At 48.0% G+C, this 20,194-nt stretch overlaps 1 protein-coding gene across 1 annotated transcript in view; it reads left to right on the forward strand.

The window, feature by feature from the left end:
• The window catches only part of cnih3 (cornichon family AMPA receptor auxiliary protein 3), a 117,096-nt gene extending 113,602 nt beyond the window's left edge, over nt 1–3,494 (forward strand). Inside the window, exon 6 of the mRNA XM_070884302.1 lies at nt 3,275–3,494. Within this exon, the coding sequence (XP_070740403.1) occupies nt 3,275–3,494 (220 nt within the window). The remainder of the gene's footprint in view (nt 1–3,274) is intronic.
• The last annotated feature ends 16,700 nt before the right edge of the window (nt 3,495–20,194 follow it).

The raw sequence follows: 20,194 nt of genomic DNA on the forward strand, positions 1-20,194 counted from the left end.
CCTAATGCAGAATTCCACCATATTATGATCACTCTTCCCCAAGGGGCCTCGCACAACGAGTTTGCTAATTAATCCTCTCTCATTACACAACACCCAGTCTAAGATGGCCTCCCCCCTAGTTGGTTCCTCAACATATTGGTCTAGAAAACCATCCCTTATGCACTCCAGGAAATCCTCCTCCACCGTATTGCTTCCAGTTTGGTTAGCCCAATCTATGTGCATATTAAAGTCACCCATGATAACTGCTGCACCTTTATTGCATGCACCCCTAATTTCCTGTTTGATGCCCTCCCCAACATCACTACTACTGTTTGGAGGTCTGTACACAACTCCCACTAACGTTTTTTGTCCTTTGGTGTTCTGCAGCTCTACCCATATAGATTCCACATCATCCAAGCTAATGTCCTTTCTAACTATTGCATTAATCTCCTCTTTAACCAGCAATGCTATCCTACCTCCTTTTCCTTTTATTCTATCCTTCCTGAATGTTGAATACCCTTGGATGTTGAGTTCCCAGCCCTGATCATCCTGGAGCCACGTCTCCGTAATCCCAATCACATCATATTTATTAACATCTATTTGCACAGTTAATTCATCCACCTTATTACGGATACTCCTTGCATTAAGACACAAAGCCCTCGACTGTGTTCCGATCCGTGACCAAGATGTCGTCCTGGAAGACCACGGTGTGGGGGACCGACTTCAGTCAGCTTTCCATGTTTTTCTGGAATATCGCCGCCGCCAATCAGATCCCAAACGGGCATCTGTTATTAAAAAAAAGACCTTTGTGCGTGTTGATGCAGGTGAGGGCCTTCAGTTATTCCTCCAGTTCCTGCGTCATGTAGGCTGAAGTCAGATCTAACTTTGTGAATGTCTTTCCTCCCGCAAAGAGGTTGTCGGCCTTTGGTAGTGGGTATTGGTCCTGCAGGGAGAATCGATTGATAGTTACTTTGTAATCGCCACAAATTCTGACGGTGCTGTCTCCCTTGAGGACTGGGACGATAGGACTGGCCCACTCGTTGAACTCGATTGGAGAAATGATGCCCTCTTTTTGCAGCCGGTCTAGCTCGATCTGTACCCTTTCTCTCATCATGTACAGTACTGCTCTCGCCTTGTGATGGATGGGTCGTGCCCCCGGAATTAGGTGGATCTGCACTTTTGCTCCTTGGAATTTCCCGATGCCTGGTTCGAACAGAGAAGGAAATTTGTTTAAGACCTGGGCACACGAAGTGTCATCAGTGGGCGATAGCGCTCGGACGTCGTCCCAGTTCCAACGTATCTTTCCCAGCCAGCTCCTGCCGAGCAGCGTGGGACCATCGTCCGGTACCTCCCAGAGTGGTAGCTTGTGCACTGCTCCATCGTAGGAGACCTTTACGGTAGCACTGCCGATTACAGGAATCAGTTCTTTCGTGTAAGTTCTTAGTTTCATGTGAACTGGAGTTAAGACTGGCCTTGAGGCCTTGTTGCACCACAACCTTTGGAAAGCCTTTTTGCCCATGATGGACTGGCTCGGGCCCATGTCCAGCTCCGTTGACACCGGGAGTCCATTTAGTTCAACATTCAGCATTATCGGGGGACAATTCGTGGTGAATGTGTGCACCCCATGTACCTCTGCCTCCTCGATCTGAGGCTCTGGTTTATCGTGATGGTTTGCAGGATTAACAGGATTTGCAGCTCGCTGGAGGAATCCCATTGTTTCACAGCCCTTGCAAACCTACCCTTTGAATTGGCATGAGTGGAAACGATGATCACCCCCGCTACATTAACAAGGTGTTAATGGCCTTGCATTCATCACCTTTGATGGTGGACTCTGAGTCATCTGCGGACGTGTAGCTGCAGGTATGTGTGACCTGCCTTGTACGTTACAATTCGAAAACAACATCATTTTATTCACAGTACTTGTAGCAGCACTTGTGTGCTGAGAGATTTGCTTTGTATTGTCACTGGTGGCAATGAACGCCTGGGCTATCGCTATGGCCTTACTCAAGGTTGGGGTCTCTACAGTCAAAAGTTTGACAAGTATGGTTTCGCGGCCAATGCCAAATATGAAAAACTCTCTGAGAATGTGCTCCAAATTCGCAATGTCCTGCAAGGCGTCTTAGCTTGGCGACATAACTTGCCACTTCCTGCCCTTCAGACTTTGTGTAGGTGTTGAACCAGTACCTCGCCATCAGAACGCTTTCCTTCGGGTTCAAATGCTCTCGGACCAGTGTGCACAAATTATCGTGTGGGTTTCGCTGGAGTGAGCAGATTCTTCATGAGGCCATACGTTGGTGCCCCACAGACGGTGAGGAGGATCGCCCTTCGTTTGGCAGCGCTCTCTTCCCCATCCAGCTCATTAGCTATGAAGTATTGGTCGAGTCGCTCCACAAAAGTTTCCCAATCATCTCCCTCTGAGAATTTCTCCAGGATGCCCACTGTTCTCTGCATCTTTGGGTTCGCTATCTGTATCTTGTCGCCAGTTGTTATGTATGGAGAGTCAGACTGAACACTGTGAGCTCAAAGTAAAGTGTGACCGTAGTCTTTTATTGCAGATCTCCAGAGTGCCTCTCCAACCTGTGAAGCCTCCTTAAATACCTGTGCTTCCAAGGGATTATGGGATCCCTTGGGTCTCCAGGGGATGAGCCCTCTGGTGGCTGTACAGAGTAAATACAAGTTTACATATATGACAAAAACTGTACACAATATTCAAGGTGTGGCCTTACCAAGGCCCTGTACAACTGCAGTAAGACCTCCCTGCTCCTATACTCAAATCCTCTCACTATGAAGGCCAACATGCCATTTGCCTTCTTCACCACCTGCTGTACCTGCATGCCAACTTTCAATGACTGATGTACCATGACACCCAGGTCTCGTTCAATGAGATCACCTCTCATTCTTCTGAACTCGAGAGTGTATCGGCCCGATCTACTCAATCTCTCCTCATAGGACAACCCTCTCATCCCAGGAATCAATCTTGTGAACCTTCGTTGCACCGTCTCTAAAGCATATAGTTTTACTAAAATAGTTGTATGTCCTTTCTCAAATAAGGAGACCAAAACTGTGCACAGAGCCCTGTACAATTGTAATAAGACTTCCTTACTCTTGTACTCCAACCCCCTTGCAATAAAGGACAACATACCATTTGCCTTCCTAATTGGTGTCATGTCCAAATAAAGCTCAACACAGCTTGAAACAAACTGAGTGTCAGCGGGAGAATCTGCCACCAGGTAAACCCACCTCCAACAAACAGCTCATCTTCTCGATTCACCAAGTGTGGTGGGTTTACTGTCAGGCTGATGTGTGGCCCCCAGGCCTGTGAACAGACTGTCGGGGAAACGAGGACCTCGCTGCCACTCAGCATTAGCATCGCTCACGCTCCGTTAGCAACAGTTGTCACTGTCTCCTGGATTTCTCGGTTCCTCGGTTCGTTCAGGCAGACGTACCTGAGTGACCTGGTGCTCCCCGAGCTGATATTTTACATCGAGATTTGCAGCGACAGTGAAAGCAAGTGAGACTTACATTTATTTTGCACTTTCCATGACCACAGCCAATTAATTACTTTTGGAGTGTAGTCCCTGTTGTCATGTGGGAAACGCAGCCAATTTGCGCACAGCAAGCTCCCACAAACAGCAATGTGATAATGACCAGATAAACTGTTTTTGCTATGTTGATTGAAGGATAATTATTGGCCCCAGGACACTGGGGGTAACTCCATGCTCTTCTTCGAAATAGTGCTGTGGGATCTTTTACGTCCACTTGAGAGAGCAGATGGGCCTTGGTTTAACGTCTCATCCGAAAGACGGCACCTCCGACAGTGCCGATTTATGTGCTTCAGTCCCTGGAGTGAGACTTGAACCCACAACCTTCTGACTCAGAGGCGAGAATGTGACCCACTGAGCCACAGTTGGGAATGTTCACTGTCGCTCGATGTACATCTCTGAAACCCCACGGAGAGTGTCGGGACTGAGTCAGGACTTCCTGTCCTCCCCGGGTGTGTCTCGTGCACAAAGCTAAAGTCAGAAGACAAGGTGATCAAAATAAATACAGGATCCTCGGGCTTTATAAATCGGGGCATGGTATACAACAACAACTTGCATCGCACGTAATAAAACGTCACAAGGCATTTCACACAAGCGTTAGCAGACAAAATTCAACACTAAGCCACAAAGGAGATAGTTAGTCAGGGAAAGACATAGGTCTTAAGGGGCATTTTAAAGGAGCGATGTAGAGAGGTGGAGAGGTTTAGGGAGGGAATTCCAGAGCATAGGGCCCAGGCAACTGAGGGGCATGACCACCAAAGGTGGAGCGATCAAAATCGAAGATGCTCAAGAGGTCAAGACTAAGAGGACAAGACAAAGAGACAGCTGGCATATTAGGGACCATCTTCCGCACACATTGCTTCAGGAATTAAGGGCAGCGGCCGAGCCCCGAGCACGCGCCTGTAGTGTATTTTCTGACCACGCAGTGCAGATGGAGCAGGGCAGGAGTCTCAGTATAACTTCACACATGGTGTACGAGCTCCAAGTCCCTCAGTCAATAGTGCAATGTCACCAGATTCTGCCTGCATAAAGAGGACAGGAACACACAGCATTGTACAGGAACACACAGCACTGTACAGGAACACACAGCACTGTACAGGAACACACAGCACTGTACAGGAACACACAGCACTGTTCAGGAACACATAGCACTGTACAGGAACACACAGGAACACATAGGAACACACAGCACTGCACAGGAACACGCAGCACTGTACAGGAACACACGACACTGTACAGGAACACACAGCACTGTGCAGGAACACATAGCACTGTACAGGAACACACAGCACTGTACAGGAACACATAGCACTGTACAGGAACACACAGCACTGTACAGGAACACACAGGGACACACAGCACTGTACAGGAACACACAGCATTGTACAGGAACACATAGCACTGTACAGGAACACACAGCACTGTACAGGAACACACAGCACTGTACAGGAACACATAGCACTGTACAGGAACACACAGCACTGTACAGGAACACACAGCACTGTACAGGAACACACAGGAACACATAGGAAAACACAGCACTGCACAGGAACACACAGCACTGTACAGGAACACACGACACTGTACAGGAACACACAGCACTGTACAGGAACACACAGCACTGTCCAGGAACACATAGCACTGTACAGGAACACACAGCACTGTACAGGAACACATAGCACTGTACAGGAACACACAGGGACACACAGCACTGTACAGGAACACACAGCACTGTACAGGAACACATAGCACTGTACAGGAACACACAGCACTGTACAGGAACACATAGCACTGTACAGGAACACACAGCACTGTACAGGAACACACAGCACTGTACAGGAACACACAGGAACACATAGGAAAACACAGCACTGCACAGGAACACACAGCACTGTACAGGAACACACGACACTGTACAGGAACACACAGCACTGTACAGGAACACACAGCACTGTACAGGAACACATAGCACTGTACAGGAACACACAGCACTGTACAGGAACACACAACACTGTACAGGAACACATAGCACTGTACAGGAACGCACAGCACTGTACAGGAACACATGGCACTATACAGGAACACACGACACTGTACAGGAACACACAGCACTGTACAGGAACTCATAGCACTGTACAGGAACACACAGCACTGTACAGGAACACACAACACTGTACAGGAACAAACAGCACTGTACAGGAACACATAGCACTGTACAGGAACACACAGCATTGTACAGGAACACCCTGCACTGTACAGGAACACACAGCATTGTACAGGAACACCCTGCACTGTACAGGAACACATAGCACTGCACAGGAACACATAGCACTGTACAGGAACACACAGCATTGTACAGGAACACACAGCACTGTACAGGAACACATAGCACTGTACAGGAACACACAGCTCTGTACAGGAACACACAGCACTGTACAGGAACACACAGGGACACACAGCACTGTACAGGAACACATAGCACTGTACAGGAACACATAGCACTGTACAGGAACACACAGCACTGTACAGGAACACATAGCACTGTACAGGAACAAACAGCACTGTACAGGAACACATAGCACTGTACAGGAACACACAGCATTGTACAGGAACACCCTGCACTGTACAGGAACACACAGCATTGTACAGGAACACCCTGCACTGTACAGGAACACATAGCACTGCACAGGAACACATAGCACTGTACAGGAACACACAGCATTGTACAGGAACACACAGCACTGTACAGGAACACATAGCACTGTACAGGAACACACAGCACTGTACAGGAACATATAGCACTGTACAGGAACACACAGCATTGTACAGGAACACCCTGCACTGTACATGAACACACAGCACTGTACAGGAACACATAGCACTGTACAGGAACACACAGCACTGTACAGGAACACATAGCACTGTACAGGAACACATAGCACTGTACAGGAACACCCTGCACTGTACAGGGACACACAGCATTGTACAGGAACACACAGCACTGTACAGGAACACACAGCATTGTACAGGAACACACAGCACTGTACAGGAACACATAGCACTGTACAGGAACACACAGCACTGTACAGGAACACATAGCACTGTACAGGAACACACAGCACTGTACAGGAACACATAGCACTGTACAGGAACACACAGCACTGTACAGGAACACATAGCACTGTACAGGAACACACAGCATTGTACAGGAACACCCTGCACTGTACAGGAACACACAGCACTGTACAGGAACACATAGCACTGTACAGGAACACACAGCACTGTACAGGAACACATAGCACTGTACAGGAACACACAGCACTGTACAGGAACACATAGCACTGTACAGGAACACATAGCACTGTACAGGAACACCCTGCACTGTACAGGGACACACAGCATTGTACAGGAACACCCTGCACTGTACAGGAACACATAGCACTGTACAGGAACACACAGGGACACACAGCACTGTACAGGAACACATAGCACTGTACAGGAACACATAGCACTGTACAGGAACACACAGCACTGTACAGGAACACATAGCACTGTACAGGAACACACAGCACTGTACAGGAACACATAGCACTGTACAGGAACACACAGCATTGTACAGGAACACCCTGCACTGTACAGGAACACACAGCATTGTACAGGAACACCCTGCACTGTACAGGAACACATAGCACTGCACAGGAACACATAGCACTGTACAGGAACACACAGCACTGTACAGGAACACATAGCACTGTACAGGAACACACAGCACTGTACAGGAACATATAGCACTGTAGAGGAACACACAGCATTGTACAGGAACACCCTGCACTGTACAGGAACACACAGCACTGTACAGGAACACATAGCACTGTACAGGAACACACAGCACTGTACAGGAACACATAGCACTGTACAGAACACATAGCACTGTACAGGAACACCCTGCACTGTACAGGGACACACAGCATTGTACAGGAACACATAGCACTGTACAGGAACACACAGCATTGTACAGGAACACACAGCACTGTACAGGAACACATAGCACTGTACAGGAACACACAGCACTGTACAGGAACACATAGCACTGTACAGGAACACACAGCACTGTACAGGAACACATAGCACTGTACAGGAACACACAGCACTGTACAGGAACACATAGCACTGTACAGGAACACACAGCATTGTACAGGAACACCCTGCACTGTACAGGAACACACAGCACTGTACAGGAACACATAGCACTGTACAGGAACACACAGCACTGTACAGGAACACATAGCACTGTACAGGAACACATAGCACTGTACAGGAACACCCTGCACTGTACAGGGACACACAGCATTGTACAGGAACACCCTGCACTGTACAGGAACACACAGCACTGTACAGGAACACATAGCACTGTACAGGAACACACAGCACTGTACAGGAACACATAGCACTGTACAGGAACACATAGCACTGTACAGGAACACCCTGCACTGTACAGGGACACACAGCATTGTACAGGAACACATAGCACTGTACAGGGACACACAGCACTGTACAGGAACACACAGCACTGGTGTTGAATCAGTTTGGATGGAGATAAGGAATATTAAGGGGAAAAAGTCACTGGTGGGAATAGTCTATAGGCCCCCTAACAGTAGGTACACTATAGTATGGAGTATAATCAAGAAATAATGGAGGCTTGTAAAAATGAACTGCAATAATCATGGGTGATTTTAACCTTCATATTGATTGGACAAAGCAATTGGCCAGGGTAGCCTTGCGGAAGAATTCATGGAGTGTATTTGGGATAGTTTCCTTGAACAGTACATTGCGGAACCAACCAGGGAGCAGACTTTCTGAGATCTAGTACTGGGTAATGAGACAGGATTAATAAACGATCTCCGAGTAAAGGATCCTCTAGGAATGAGTGACCATAACATGGTTGAATTTCAAATTCAGTTGGAGGGTGAGAAAGTTGGTTCTCAAACCAGTGTCCTAAGCTTAATAAAGGAGATGACAAAGGTATGAGGGCAGAGTTGGCTAAAGTGGATTGGGAAAATAGATTAAAGTATGGGACGGTTGATGAGCGGTGGCAGACATTTAAGGAGATATTTCATTAGTCGCAACAAAAATATATCCCAATGAGAAGGAAAGACTGTAAGAGAAGGGATAACCATCCGTGGCTAACTAAGGAAATAAGGGACAGTATCAAATTGAAAACAAGGGGCATACAGTGTGGCCAAGTCTAGTGGGAGGCCAGAAGATTGGGAAATTTGTAAAAGCCAGCACAGAACGACTAAAAAAATGATAGAGGGGGAAGATAAATTCTGAAAGTAATCTAGCACGAAATATAAAAACAGATGGTAAGAATTTCTACAGGTACATTATCCCTGAATATTTAATTCCCAGTCTTGGCCACCTTGTAAGCACGTCTCTGTAATGGCTAGCAGATCATACCCAGTTGTATCTATTGGTGCCGTCAACTCGGCTATTTTGTTACGAATGCTACGTACATTCAGATAAAGAGCTTATACATTTTTTTTACCTTTTTTTTTCCTGCTTTGACCCCACTTTCTGATTCACCTTTATGTCGCTACATTCTGTCCCTTCCTGGCACACAGCATTTCCCCCATGAGTGACTTGCATGAGATACTCTGCAAGGTTTCTGTGTTTGCTGAATCCTGTCTTTGTCAGGTAGATGAAAGTTAGAGCAGCTGCCTCAATGTGTAGGGAAACACAGCCAGTTTTTTTTATTCATTCTCGGGATGTGGGCGTCGCTGGCATTTATTGCCCATCTCTAGTCTTCCCTGAGAAGGTGGGGGTGAGCTGCCTTCTTCTTGAACAATTACAACAGCTTGGATTTCCATCGCGCTGCAGTCCGTGTGGTTAAGGTACCCACACAGCGCTGTTAGGGAGGCAGTTCTCGAATTTTGACCCAGCGACGATGAAGGAACGGCCGACATACTTCCAAGTCAGGATGGTGCGTTACTTGGAGGGGAACGTGGAGGTGGTGGTGTTCCCATGTACATACTGCCCTTGTCCTTCTAGGTGCTAGAGGTCGTGGGTTTGGGAGGCGCTGGCGAAGAAGCCTTGGCGAGTTGCTGCAGTGCATCTTGTAAACGGTATGCAGTACAGCTACGGTGCGCCGGTGGTGGAGGGAGTGAATGTTTAGGTTAGTGTTTCGGAATACCGTCTGTCGGTTATTCCAACAGGGCGGGGATGGCGGAAGGTGGGGAGGGGGGTAGGTGAGAGATGCGTTGCGGGGGGGGGGGGGGGATGGCGGTTATCTCAGGCCCTTGTCTGTGAACTTCCCCCCACCTTTCTACAATGGGGATACCGTGAACATAGTTCAGACACAGTGCACAGTGTGTGTCCTGGACGATCCAAGTTCACCGGACTGGTCACTCATTGTTTCACAGCACAGTCGCCGTGCAATAAGCTGCCTGCAGCTCCTCAAAGGGACAGAATTCATCACGGCGAAAAGCAATGCTCCTACGTCCCCTGGACTACAGCAGCTGAGCAGTGGGGTGGGGGTGGGGGTGGGGGTGGGGGTGGGGGGTGGGGGAGGCATCCTCAGTGCTGGATTCCAATGGTAAATGCAGGCTTGTTCGGGTTACCACGGAAACAGGCTACATGTCAAGCAGATCCACCTCTGGGAGTAGAGCCACATTAAACATTCCTGGGGCCTCGAGCACCAAAATTCAAACTCCTCTCCCCACCCTGCCCGCAACCCCCCCTCCACAGCACCCTCCCCCGCTCCCCCACTCCACAACTGTCCTGTATCTCACATTACTGTATATAACTGTATCTTACCATGCTACACATGACTGCAACTGGATATGACCTGTAACACTAAGCATACCTTACCACCAGGGGTGCACTTGCAGGAGACACTCCATACCTATCCCACTGAGGTATATAAAGGCAGGTCTCAGGCAAGTGCGGCACTGGAGAGCTGGAATTAAAGGTGCAGGTCCTGAGTGACCTTGACTTCAGCATGTGTCTTGTGTAAGTCAGTACATTAGAGTCAGGACTGAACACCCAACACCCTCGCCCACTCCCCCCCTGCTCCACAACACCATCCCCCACTCCCCCCGCCCTTTACAACAACCTGCACCCCCCCCCGCCCCCACGGATGAGGGACTTCAGTTATGTGGAGAAACTGGGGTTTCTCTCCTCAGACAGAAAAGGTGAAGGGGAGATTATATGGACGCATTCAAAATGATGAATAAGGTGACCCTGTTTCTCATGGCAGAAGGGTCGGTAACCAGGGGGCACAGGCTGAAGGTAATTAGCAAAAGAAGCAGTGGCGATGTGAGGAGACATGTTTTTATGCAGCGAGTTGTGATCTGGAATGCACCACCTGGAAGGTCAGTGGATCCAACGATATCTCCGCAAGATCCCCTGGGAGAACAGAAGCACCAACATTAGCGTCCTCGACCAGGCCAACATCCCCAGCATCGAAGCACTGATCACACTCGACCAGCTCTGCTGGGCAGACCACATAGTTCGCATTCCAGACACGATACTCCCAAAACAAGCATAGAAACATAGAACATAGGTGCAGGAGTAGGCCATTCGGCCCTTCGAGCCTGCACCACCATTCAATAAGATCATGGCTGGTCATTCCCTCAGTAACCTGTCCTGCTTTCTCTCCATACCCTTGATCCCTTTAGCCGCAAGGGCTATATCTAACTCCCTCTTGAATATATCCAATGAACTGGCATCAACAACTCTCTGCGGCAGGGAATTACACAGGTTAACAACTCTCTGAGTGAAGAAGTTTCTCCTCATCCCATCCTAAATGGCCTATCCCTTATCCTAAGACTGTGTCCCCTGGTTCTGGACTTCCCCAACATTGGGAACATTCTTCCCGCAATCTAACCTGTCCCGTCCCATCAGAATCTTATACATTTCTATGAGATCCCCTCTCATCCTTCTATACTCCAGTGTATAACGGCCCAGTTGATCCAGTCTCTCCTCATATGTCAGTCCAGCCATCCCTGGAATCAGTCTGGTGAACTTTCGCTGCACTCCCTCAATAGCAAGAACGTCCTTCCTCAGATTAGGAGACCAAAACTGAACGCAATATTCCAGGTGAGATCTCACACAACTGCAGTAAGACCTCCCTGCTCCTATACTCAAATCCCCTAGCTATGAAGGCCAACATACCAATTGCCTTCTTCACCGCCTGCTGTACCTGCATGCCAACTATCAATGACTGATGAACCATGACACCCAGATCTCGTTGCACCTCCCCTTTTCCTAATCTGCCACCATTCAGCTAATATTCTGCCTTCGTGTTTTTGCCCCCAAAGTGGATAACCTCACATTTATCCACATTATACTGCATCTGCCATGCATTTGCCCACTCACCTGACCTGTCCAAGGCACCCTGCAGTCTCTTAGCATCCTCCTCACAGCTCACATCGCCACCCAGTTTAGTGTCATCTGCAAACTTGGAGATATTACACTCAATTCCTTCATCTAAATCATTAATGTATATTGTAAAGAGCTGGGGTCCCAGCACTGAGCCCTGCGGCTCTCCATTAGTCACTGCCTGCCATTCTGAAAAGGACCCATTTATCCCGACTCTCTGCTTCATATCTGCCAACCAGTTCTCTTTCCACGTCAGTACATTACCCCCAATACCATGTGCTTTAATTGTGCACACCAATCTCTTGTGCGGGATCTTGTCAAAAGCCTTTTGAACGTCCAAATACACCACATCTACTGGTTCTCCCTTGTCCACTCTGCTACTTACATCCTCAAAAAACTCCAGAAGATTCGTCAAGCATGATTTCTCTTTCACAAATCCATGCTGATTTGGACCAATCCTGTCACTGCTTTCCAAATGCGCTGCTATTTCATCCTTAATGATTGATTCCAACATTTTCCCCACTACTGATGTCAGGCTAACCGGTCTATAATTACTCATTTTCTCTCTCCCTCCTTTTTTAAAAAATAGTGTTACATTAGGTAACCCTCCAGTCCATAGGAACGGATCCCGAGTCGATAGACTGTTGGAAAATGATCACCAATGCATCCAATATTTCTAGGGCCACTTCTTAAGTACTCTGGGATGCAGACTATCAGGCCCTGGAGATTTATCAGCCTTCAATCCCATCAATTTCCCTAACACAATTTGCCGCCTAATAAGGATATCCTTCAATTCCTCCTTCTCCCAAACCTTCCGGAAGGTTATTTGTGTCTTCCTTCATGAAGACAGAACCAAAATATTTGTTCAATTGGTCTGCCATTTCTTTGTTCCCCATTATAAATTCACCTGAATCCGACTGCAAGGGACCTACGTTTGTCTTCACTAATCTTTTTCTCTTCACATATCTATAGAAGCTTTTGCAGTCAGTTTTTATGTTCCCAGCAAGCTTCCTCTCGTACTCTATTTTCCCCCTCTTAATTAAACCCTTAGTCCTCCTCTGCTAAATTCTAAATTTCTCTCAGTCCTCAGGTTTGCTGCTTTTTCTGGACAATTTATATGCCTCTTCCTTGGATTTAACACTATCCTTAATTTCCCTTGTTAGCCACAGTTGAGCCACCTTCCCCATTTTATTTTTACTCCAGACAGGGATGTACAATTGTTGAAGTTCATCCATGTGATCTTTAAATGTTTGCCATTGCCTATCCACCATCAACCCTCATTTGCCAGTCTATTCTAGCCAATTCACGCCTCATACCGTCAAAGTTACCTTTCCTTAAGTTCAGGACCCTAGTTTCTGAATTAACTGTGTCACTCTCCATCTTAATAAAGAATTCTACCATATTATAGTCACTCTTCTCCAAGGGACCTCGCACAACAAGATTGCTAATTAGTCCCTTCTCAATACACATCACCCAGTCTAGGATGGCCAGTTCTATAGTTGGTTTCTCGACATATTGGTCCCTAATACACTCCAGGAAATCCTCCTCCACCGCATTGCTACCGGTTTCGTTAGCCCAATCAATATGTAGATTAAAGCCGCCCATGATAACTGCTGTACCTTTATTGCACACATCCCTTATTTCTTGTTTGATGCTGTCCCCAACCTCACTACTACTGTTCGGTGTTCGGTACACAACTCCCACCAGCGTTTTCTGCCCTTTCGTATTCCGCAGCTCCATCCATACCGATTCCATATCATCCAAGCTAATGTCCACATCAATGATTTGGATATACATCAATGATTTGGATTGTACATCAATGATTTGGATGAAGGAATTGAGTGTAATATCTCCAAGTTTGCAGATGACACTAAACTGGGTGAGCTGTGAGGGGGACGCTAAGAGGCTGCAAGGTGACTTGGACAGGTTAGGAGAGTGGGCAAATGCATGGCAGATGCAGTATAATGTGGATAAATGTGAGGTTATCCACTTTGGGGTCAAAAACTCGAGGACAGAATATTATCTGAATGGCGGCAGATAGGAAAAGGGGAGGTGCAATGAGACCTGGTTCATCAGTCATTGAAAGTGGGCATATAGGTACAGCAGGTGGTGAAGAAGGCAAATGTATGTTGGCCTTCATAGCTAGGGGATTTGAGTATAGGAGCAGGGAGGTCTTACTGCAGTTGTACAGGGCCTTGGCGAGGCCTCACCTGGAATATTGCGTTCAGTTTTGGTCTCCTAATCTGAGGAAGGACGTTCTTGCTATTGAGGGAGTGCAGCAAAGGTTCACCAGACTGATTCCTGGGATGGCAGGAGTGACATATGGGGAGAGACTGGATCAACTGGGCCTTTATACATTGGAGTTTAGGATGAGAGGGGATCTCATAGAAACATAAGATTCTGACGGGACGGGACAGGTTAGATGCGGGTAGAATGTTCCCGATGTTGGGGAAGTCCAGAACCAGGAAACACAGTCTTAGAATAAGGGGTAAGCCATTTAGGACCGAGATGAGCAGAAACTTCTTCACTCAGAGAGTTGTTAACCTGTGGAATTCTCTACCACAGAGAGTTGTTGATGCCAGTTCATTGGATATATTCAAAAGGGAGTTAGATATGGCCCTTACGGCTAAAGGGATCAAGGGCTATGGAAAGAAAGCAGGAAAGGGGTACTGAGGGAATGATCAGCCATGATCTTATTGAATGGTGGTGCAGGCTCGAAGGGTCGAATGGCCTACTTCCGCACCTATTTTCTATGTTTCTATGTCCCTCCTTACTATTGCATTAATTTCCTCTTTAACCAGCAATGCCACCCCGCCTCCTTTTCCTCTCTGTCTATCCTTCCTAAATGTTGAATACCCCTTGATGTTGAGTTCCCAGCCTTGGTCACCCTGGAGCCATGTCTCCGTGATGCCAATTACATCATATCCGTTAACTACTATCTGCGCAGTTAATTTGTCCATCTTATTCCGAATAATTCTCGCATTGAGGCACAGAGCCTTCAGCCTTGTCTTTATAACACACTTTGCCCCTTTATAATTTCGCTGTAATGTGGCCCTTTTTGATTTTTGTCTTGGGTTTCTCTGCCCCCTACTTTTACTATTCTCCTTTCTATCTTTTGCTTCTGCCTCCATTTTATTTCCCTCCATCGGTTCCCATCCCCCTGCCATATTAGTTTAACTCCTCCCCAACAGCACGAGCAAACACTCCCCCTAGGACATTGGTTCCGATCCTGCCCAGGTGCAGACCGTCCGGTTTGTACTGGTCCCACCTCCCCCAGAATCGGTTCCAATGTCCCAGGATATTGAATCCCTCCCCTCTGCACCACTCCTCAAGCCACATATTCATCTGAGCTATCCTGCAATTCCTACTCTGACTAGCACGTGACACTGGTAGCAATCCTGAGATTACTACTTTTGAGGTCCTACTTTTTAATTTAGCTCTTAGCTCCCTAAATTCGTCTCGTAGGACCTCATCCCGTTTTTTTACCTATATCGTTGGTACCTATATGCACCATGACAACTGGCTGTTCACCCTCCCTTTTCAGAATGTCCTGCACCCGCTCCGAGACATCCTTGACCCTTGCACCAGGAAGGCAACATACCATCCTGGAGTCTTGGTTGCGGCTGCAGAAAAACCTATCTATTCCCCTTACAATAGAATCCCCTATCACTATCACTCTCCCACTCTTTTTCCTGCCCTCCTGTGCAGCAGAGCCACCCACGGTGCCATGAACTTGGCTGCTGCTGCCCTCCCCTGATGAGTCATCCCCCTCAACAGTACTCAAAGCAGTGTATCTGTTTTGCAGAGGGATGACCACAGGGGACCCCTGCACTGCCCTCCTTGCACTGCTCTTCCTGTTGGTCACCCATTCCCTATTTGGCTGTGTACCCTTTACCTGCAGTAAGACCAACTCGCTATACGTGCTACTCACGTCATTCTCAGCATCGTGGATGCTCCAGAGTAAATCCACCCGCAGCTCCAGTGCTGCAATGCGGTCTGTCAGGAGCTGGAGCCGGATACACTTCCCGCATATGTAGTCTTAAGGGACACTGGAAGCGCCCCTGACTTCCCACATATTACAGGAGGAGCATAACACGTGTCCGAGCTCTCCTGCCATGACTTAACCCTTAGATGAACTTAATTTGGCAACAACAATGCTAAAGGTTACTTACTGATAAGGATACTTACTGAAGCGCTCCACTTGGAACTCCTTCACGGCAAACGAGCCGAAGGTGGGCAGAGGAAACATTACAAGGACACCCTCAAAGCCTCCCTGAAAAAGTGCAACATCCCCACTGACACCTGGGAGTCCCTGGCCAAAGACTGCCCTAAGTGGAGGAAGTGCATCCGGGAGGGCGCTGAGCACCTCGAGTCTCGTTGCCGAGAGCATGCAGAAATCAAGCGCAGGCAGCAGAAAGAGCGTGCGGCAAACCAGTCCCACCCACCCCTTCCCTCAACGACTATCTGTCCCACAGGGACTGTGGCTCTCGTATTGGACTGTTCAGCCACCTGAGAATTCATTTTTCAGAGTGGGAGCAAGTCTTCCTCGATTCCGAGGGACTGCCTCTGATGATGATAAGTGGAAGCAGATTCAATAACAACTTTCGAAAGGGAAGGATAAATACTTGAAGTGGAGAAATATTACAGGGCAGAGGAGTGGGAGCAGTTGGGTAGCTCTGTCAAAGAGCTGGCGCAGGCACGATGGGATTCTATGGATTCTGTGCAGACTAGTGAAAGGTGTAGTCCATCGCCTGAGCCCCTGTCTGTGATACCAGCTCAATGCCGCAGGGTAACTGTAGGTGCCCGTGCAGTAGAACTCACAGCTCAGCACCTCAATCTATGCCCACGCTGACCTTGTCACAGAAAAAACAGAATATTTTTTAAATGGTGAGAAACGTTGAAATGTTGGTGTTCAGAGAGATTTGGGTGTCCTGGTGCAAGAAACACAGAAAGCTAGCAATAAGGAAGGTAAGTGGCATGCTGTCCTTTATTGCAAGGGGTTTGGAGTATGAGTAAGGAAGTCTTGCTACAATTGTACAGGGCCTTGGTGAGACCAAGGAAGGATATACTTGCCCTGCAGGCAGTGCAACAAGGGTTCACTCGATTAATTCCTGGGATGAGAGGGCTGTCTTATGATGAGGGATTGTGTAGAATGGGCCTATACTCGCTGGAGTTTAGAAGAATGAGCGGTGATCTCATTGAAACATATAATATTCTAAAGGGGATTGACAGGGTAGATGCTGAGAGGTTGTTTCCCCCGGCTGGAGAGTCTAGAACTAGGGGACACAGTCTCAGGATAAGGGGTAGACTGTTTAACACAGATATGAGGAGGAATTTCTTCTCTCAGGGGGTTGTGGATCTTTGGAACTCTCTGCCCCAGAGGGCTGTGGATGCTGAGTCTTTGAATATATTCAAGGCTGAGATAGAGAGATTTTCGGAGGCTAGAGAAATTGAGGGATATGGAAATCGGGTGGAAAGTGGCGGAACAGGCTCGAGGGGCCACATGGCCGACTCCTGCTCCTATATCTGATGTTCTTATGGCTGACAGGCCCCCACTGTCCTTGCTGGGTAGGTTGTTGCGGCCTACAGAAATGGCTTGGTGGCATCTTGGAGGCTGTGAGCAATCAGACAATGGTGACACTGACAGAATGGGATGCTGGCTGTGATTCTGGTGGTTCGCACGATTTATCATAAGAACATAAGAAACAGGAGTAGGAGAAGGCCATTTGGCCCCTCAAGCCTGCTCCGCCATTCAATGAGATCATGGTTGATCTTCTACTTCAACTCCACTTAACTGCACAATTCCCATATCCCTTGATATCCTTAATATTCAAAAGTCTATTGATCTCTGACTTGAATCTACTCAACGACTGAGCATCCACAGCCCTCTGGGGCAGAGAATCCCAAAGATTCACCACCTCGAGTGAAGAAATTTCTCATCTCAGTCCTAAATGGCCGACCCCTTCATTCTGAGACTCTGACCCCTGGTTCTGGACTCCCCAGTCAGGGGAAACATCCTCCCTGCATCTACCCTGTCAAGCCCTGTAAGAATTTTATCTGTTCCAATGAGATCACCTCTCATTCTTCTAAACTCTAGAGAATATAGGCCTAGTCTGCTCAATCTCTCCTCATAGGACAATCCCCCCAACCCAGGAATCAATCTGGTGAACCTTCGTTGCACTCCCTCTATGGCAAGTATTAGGTCCTTAGGTAAGGAATCTAAAACTGTACACAATACTCCAGGTGTGGTCTCACCAGGGCCCTATATAATTACAGTAAGACTCTTATACTCAAATCCTCTTGTAATAAACAACAACAACTTGTAATTATATAGCGCCTTTAACGTAGTGAATCGTTTAAGGTGCTTCACAGGAGTTTTAGGAGTCAAACATTTGTCCAAGCCTAGGTCAAAGAGGTAGGTTTTAAGGAGCGTTTTCAAGGAGGAAAGAGAGGTAGAGTGACGAGGAGGTTTAGGCAGGGAGTTCCAGAGCTTGGGGCCTTGGCAACAGAAGGCACGGCCACCAATGGTTGAACGATTATAATCAGAGATGCTCAAGAGGTCAGAATTTGAGGAGCGCAGACATCTCGGGGGTTGTGGGGCTGGAAGAGATTACACAGATGGGGAGGGGCGAGGTCATGGAGGGATTTGAAAATAAGGATACAAATTTTGAAATCGAGGCGTTGCTTAACCGGGAGCCAATGTAGGTTAGCGAGCACAGGGGGTGATGGGTGAGCGGGCTTGGTGCGAGTTAGGACACGGGCTGTACTTTAAGTCGGGTAGAATGTGGGAGGCCAGCCAGGGGTGCATTGGAATAGTCACGTCTGGAGGTAACAAAGGCATGGATGAGGGCTTCAGCAGCGGATGAGCTGAGGCAGGGGCGAAGACGGGTGATGTTACGGAGGTGGAACTAGGCGGTCTTAGTTATGCTGCGGATATGTGGTCGAAAGCTAATTTCAGGGTCAAATATGACACCAAGGTTGCGAACAGTCTGGTTCAGCCTCAGACAGGAGTTGGGGAGAGGGATGAAGTAAGTGGCTAGGGAACGGAGTTTACGGTGGGGACCGAAAACAATGGCTTCAGTATTCCCAATATTCAATTGGAGAAAATTTCTGCTCATCCAGAACTGGATGTACGACAAACAGTCTGACAACTTAGAGACCGAGGAGGGGTTGAGAGAAGCAGTAGTGAGGTAGAGCTGGGTGTCATCAGCGTACATCTGGAAACTGATGCTGTGTTTCCGGATGATGTCACAAAGGGGCAACATGTAGATGAGAAATAGGAGGGGGTGAAGGATAGATCCTTGGGGGATACCAGAGGTAACGATGCGGGAGTGGGAAGAGAAGCCATTGCAGGTGATTTGATAGATAAGAATGGAACCAGGCGAGTGTAGTCCCACCCAGCTGGACGATGGTGGAGAGGCGTTGGAGGAGGGTGGAGTGGTCAACTGTGTCAAAGGCTGCAGACAGGTCACGTAGGAAGAGTCCACAGAGGATCACAATAAACCAGAGCCTCAGATCGAGGAGGCAGAGGTACATGGGGTGCACACATTCACCACGAATTGTCCGCCGATAATGCTGAATGTTGAACTAAATGGACTCCGGTGTCAATGGAGCTGGACACAGGTGCGAGCCAGTCCATCATGGGCAAAAAAAGGTTGTGGTGCAACAAGGCCTCAAGGCCAGTCTTAACTCCAGTTCGCACAAGACTAAGAACTTACACAAAAGAACTGATTCCTGTAATCGGCAGTGCTACCATATCGTAGTGGTCCTCCGTGGATCTGTCCTCCTCTGCAACGTGGTGGTTTGCAGGTTTAACAGGCTTAACAACTCACCTGCACACTCGTTGGAGGTGTCCCATTGTTCCACAGCCCTTGCAAACGTATCCTTTGAATCGGCAAGTGTGGACACGGTGATCACCCCCGCAGCGCCAACAAGGTGTTAATGGCCTTGCATTCATCACCCTTGATGGTGGACTCTGAGACATCTGCGGATGGAGCGGTGCACAAGTTACCACTCTGGGTGGTACCGGGCAATGGTCCCACGCTGCTCGGCAGGAACTGGCTGGGAAAGATACATTGGAACTGGGACTACGTCCGAGCGCTATCGCCCGCTGACGACACTTCGTGTGCCCAGGTCTTAAATAAATTTCCTTCGCTGATCGAACCAGGCATCGGGAAATTCCAAGGAGCAAAAGTGCAGATCCACCTAATTCCAGGGGCACGACCCATCCATCACAAGGCGAGAGCAGTACCGTACATGATGAGAGAAAGGGTAGAGATCGAGCTAGACCGGCT

The sequence above is a fragment of the Pristiophorus japonicus genome, chromosome 7, assembly GCF_044704955.1.
Source record: "Pristiophorus japonicus isolate sPriJap1 chromosome 7, sPriJap1.hap1, whole genome shotgun sequence".
In the NCBI taxonomy this organism is placed as follows: domain Eukaryota; kingdom Metazoa; phylum Chordata; class Chondrichthyes; family Pristiophoridae; genus Pristiophorus; species Pristiophorus japonicus.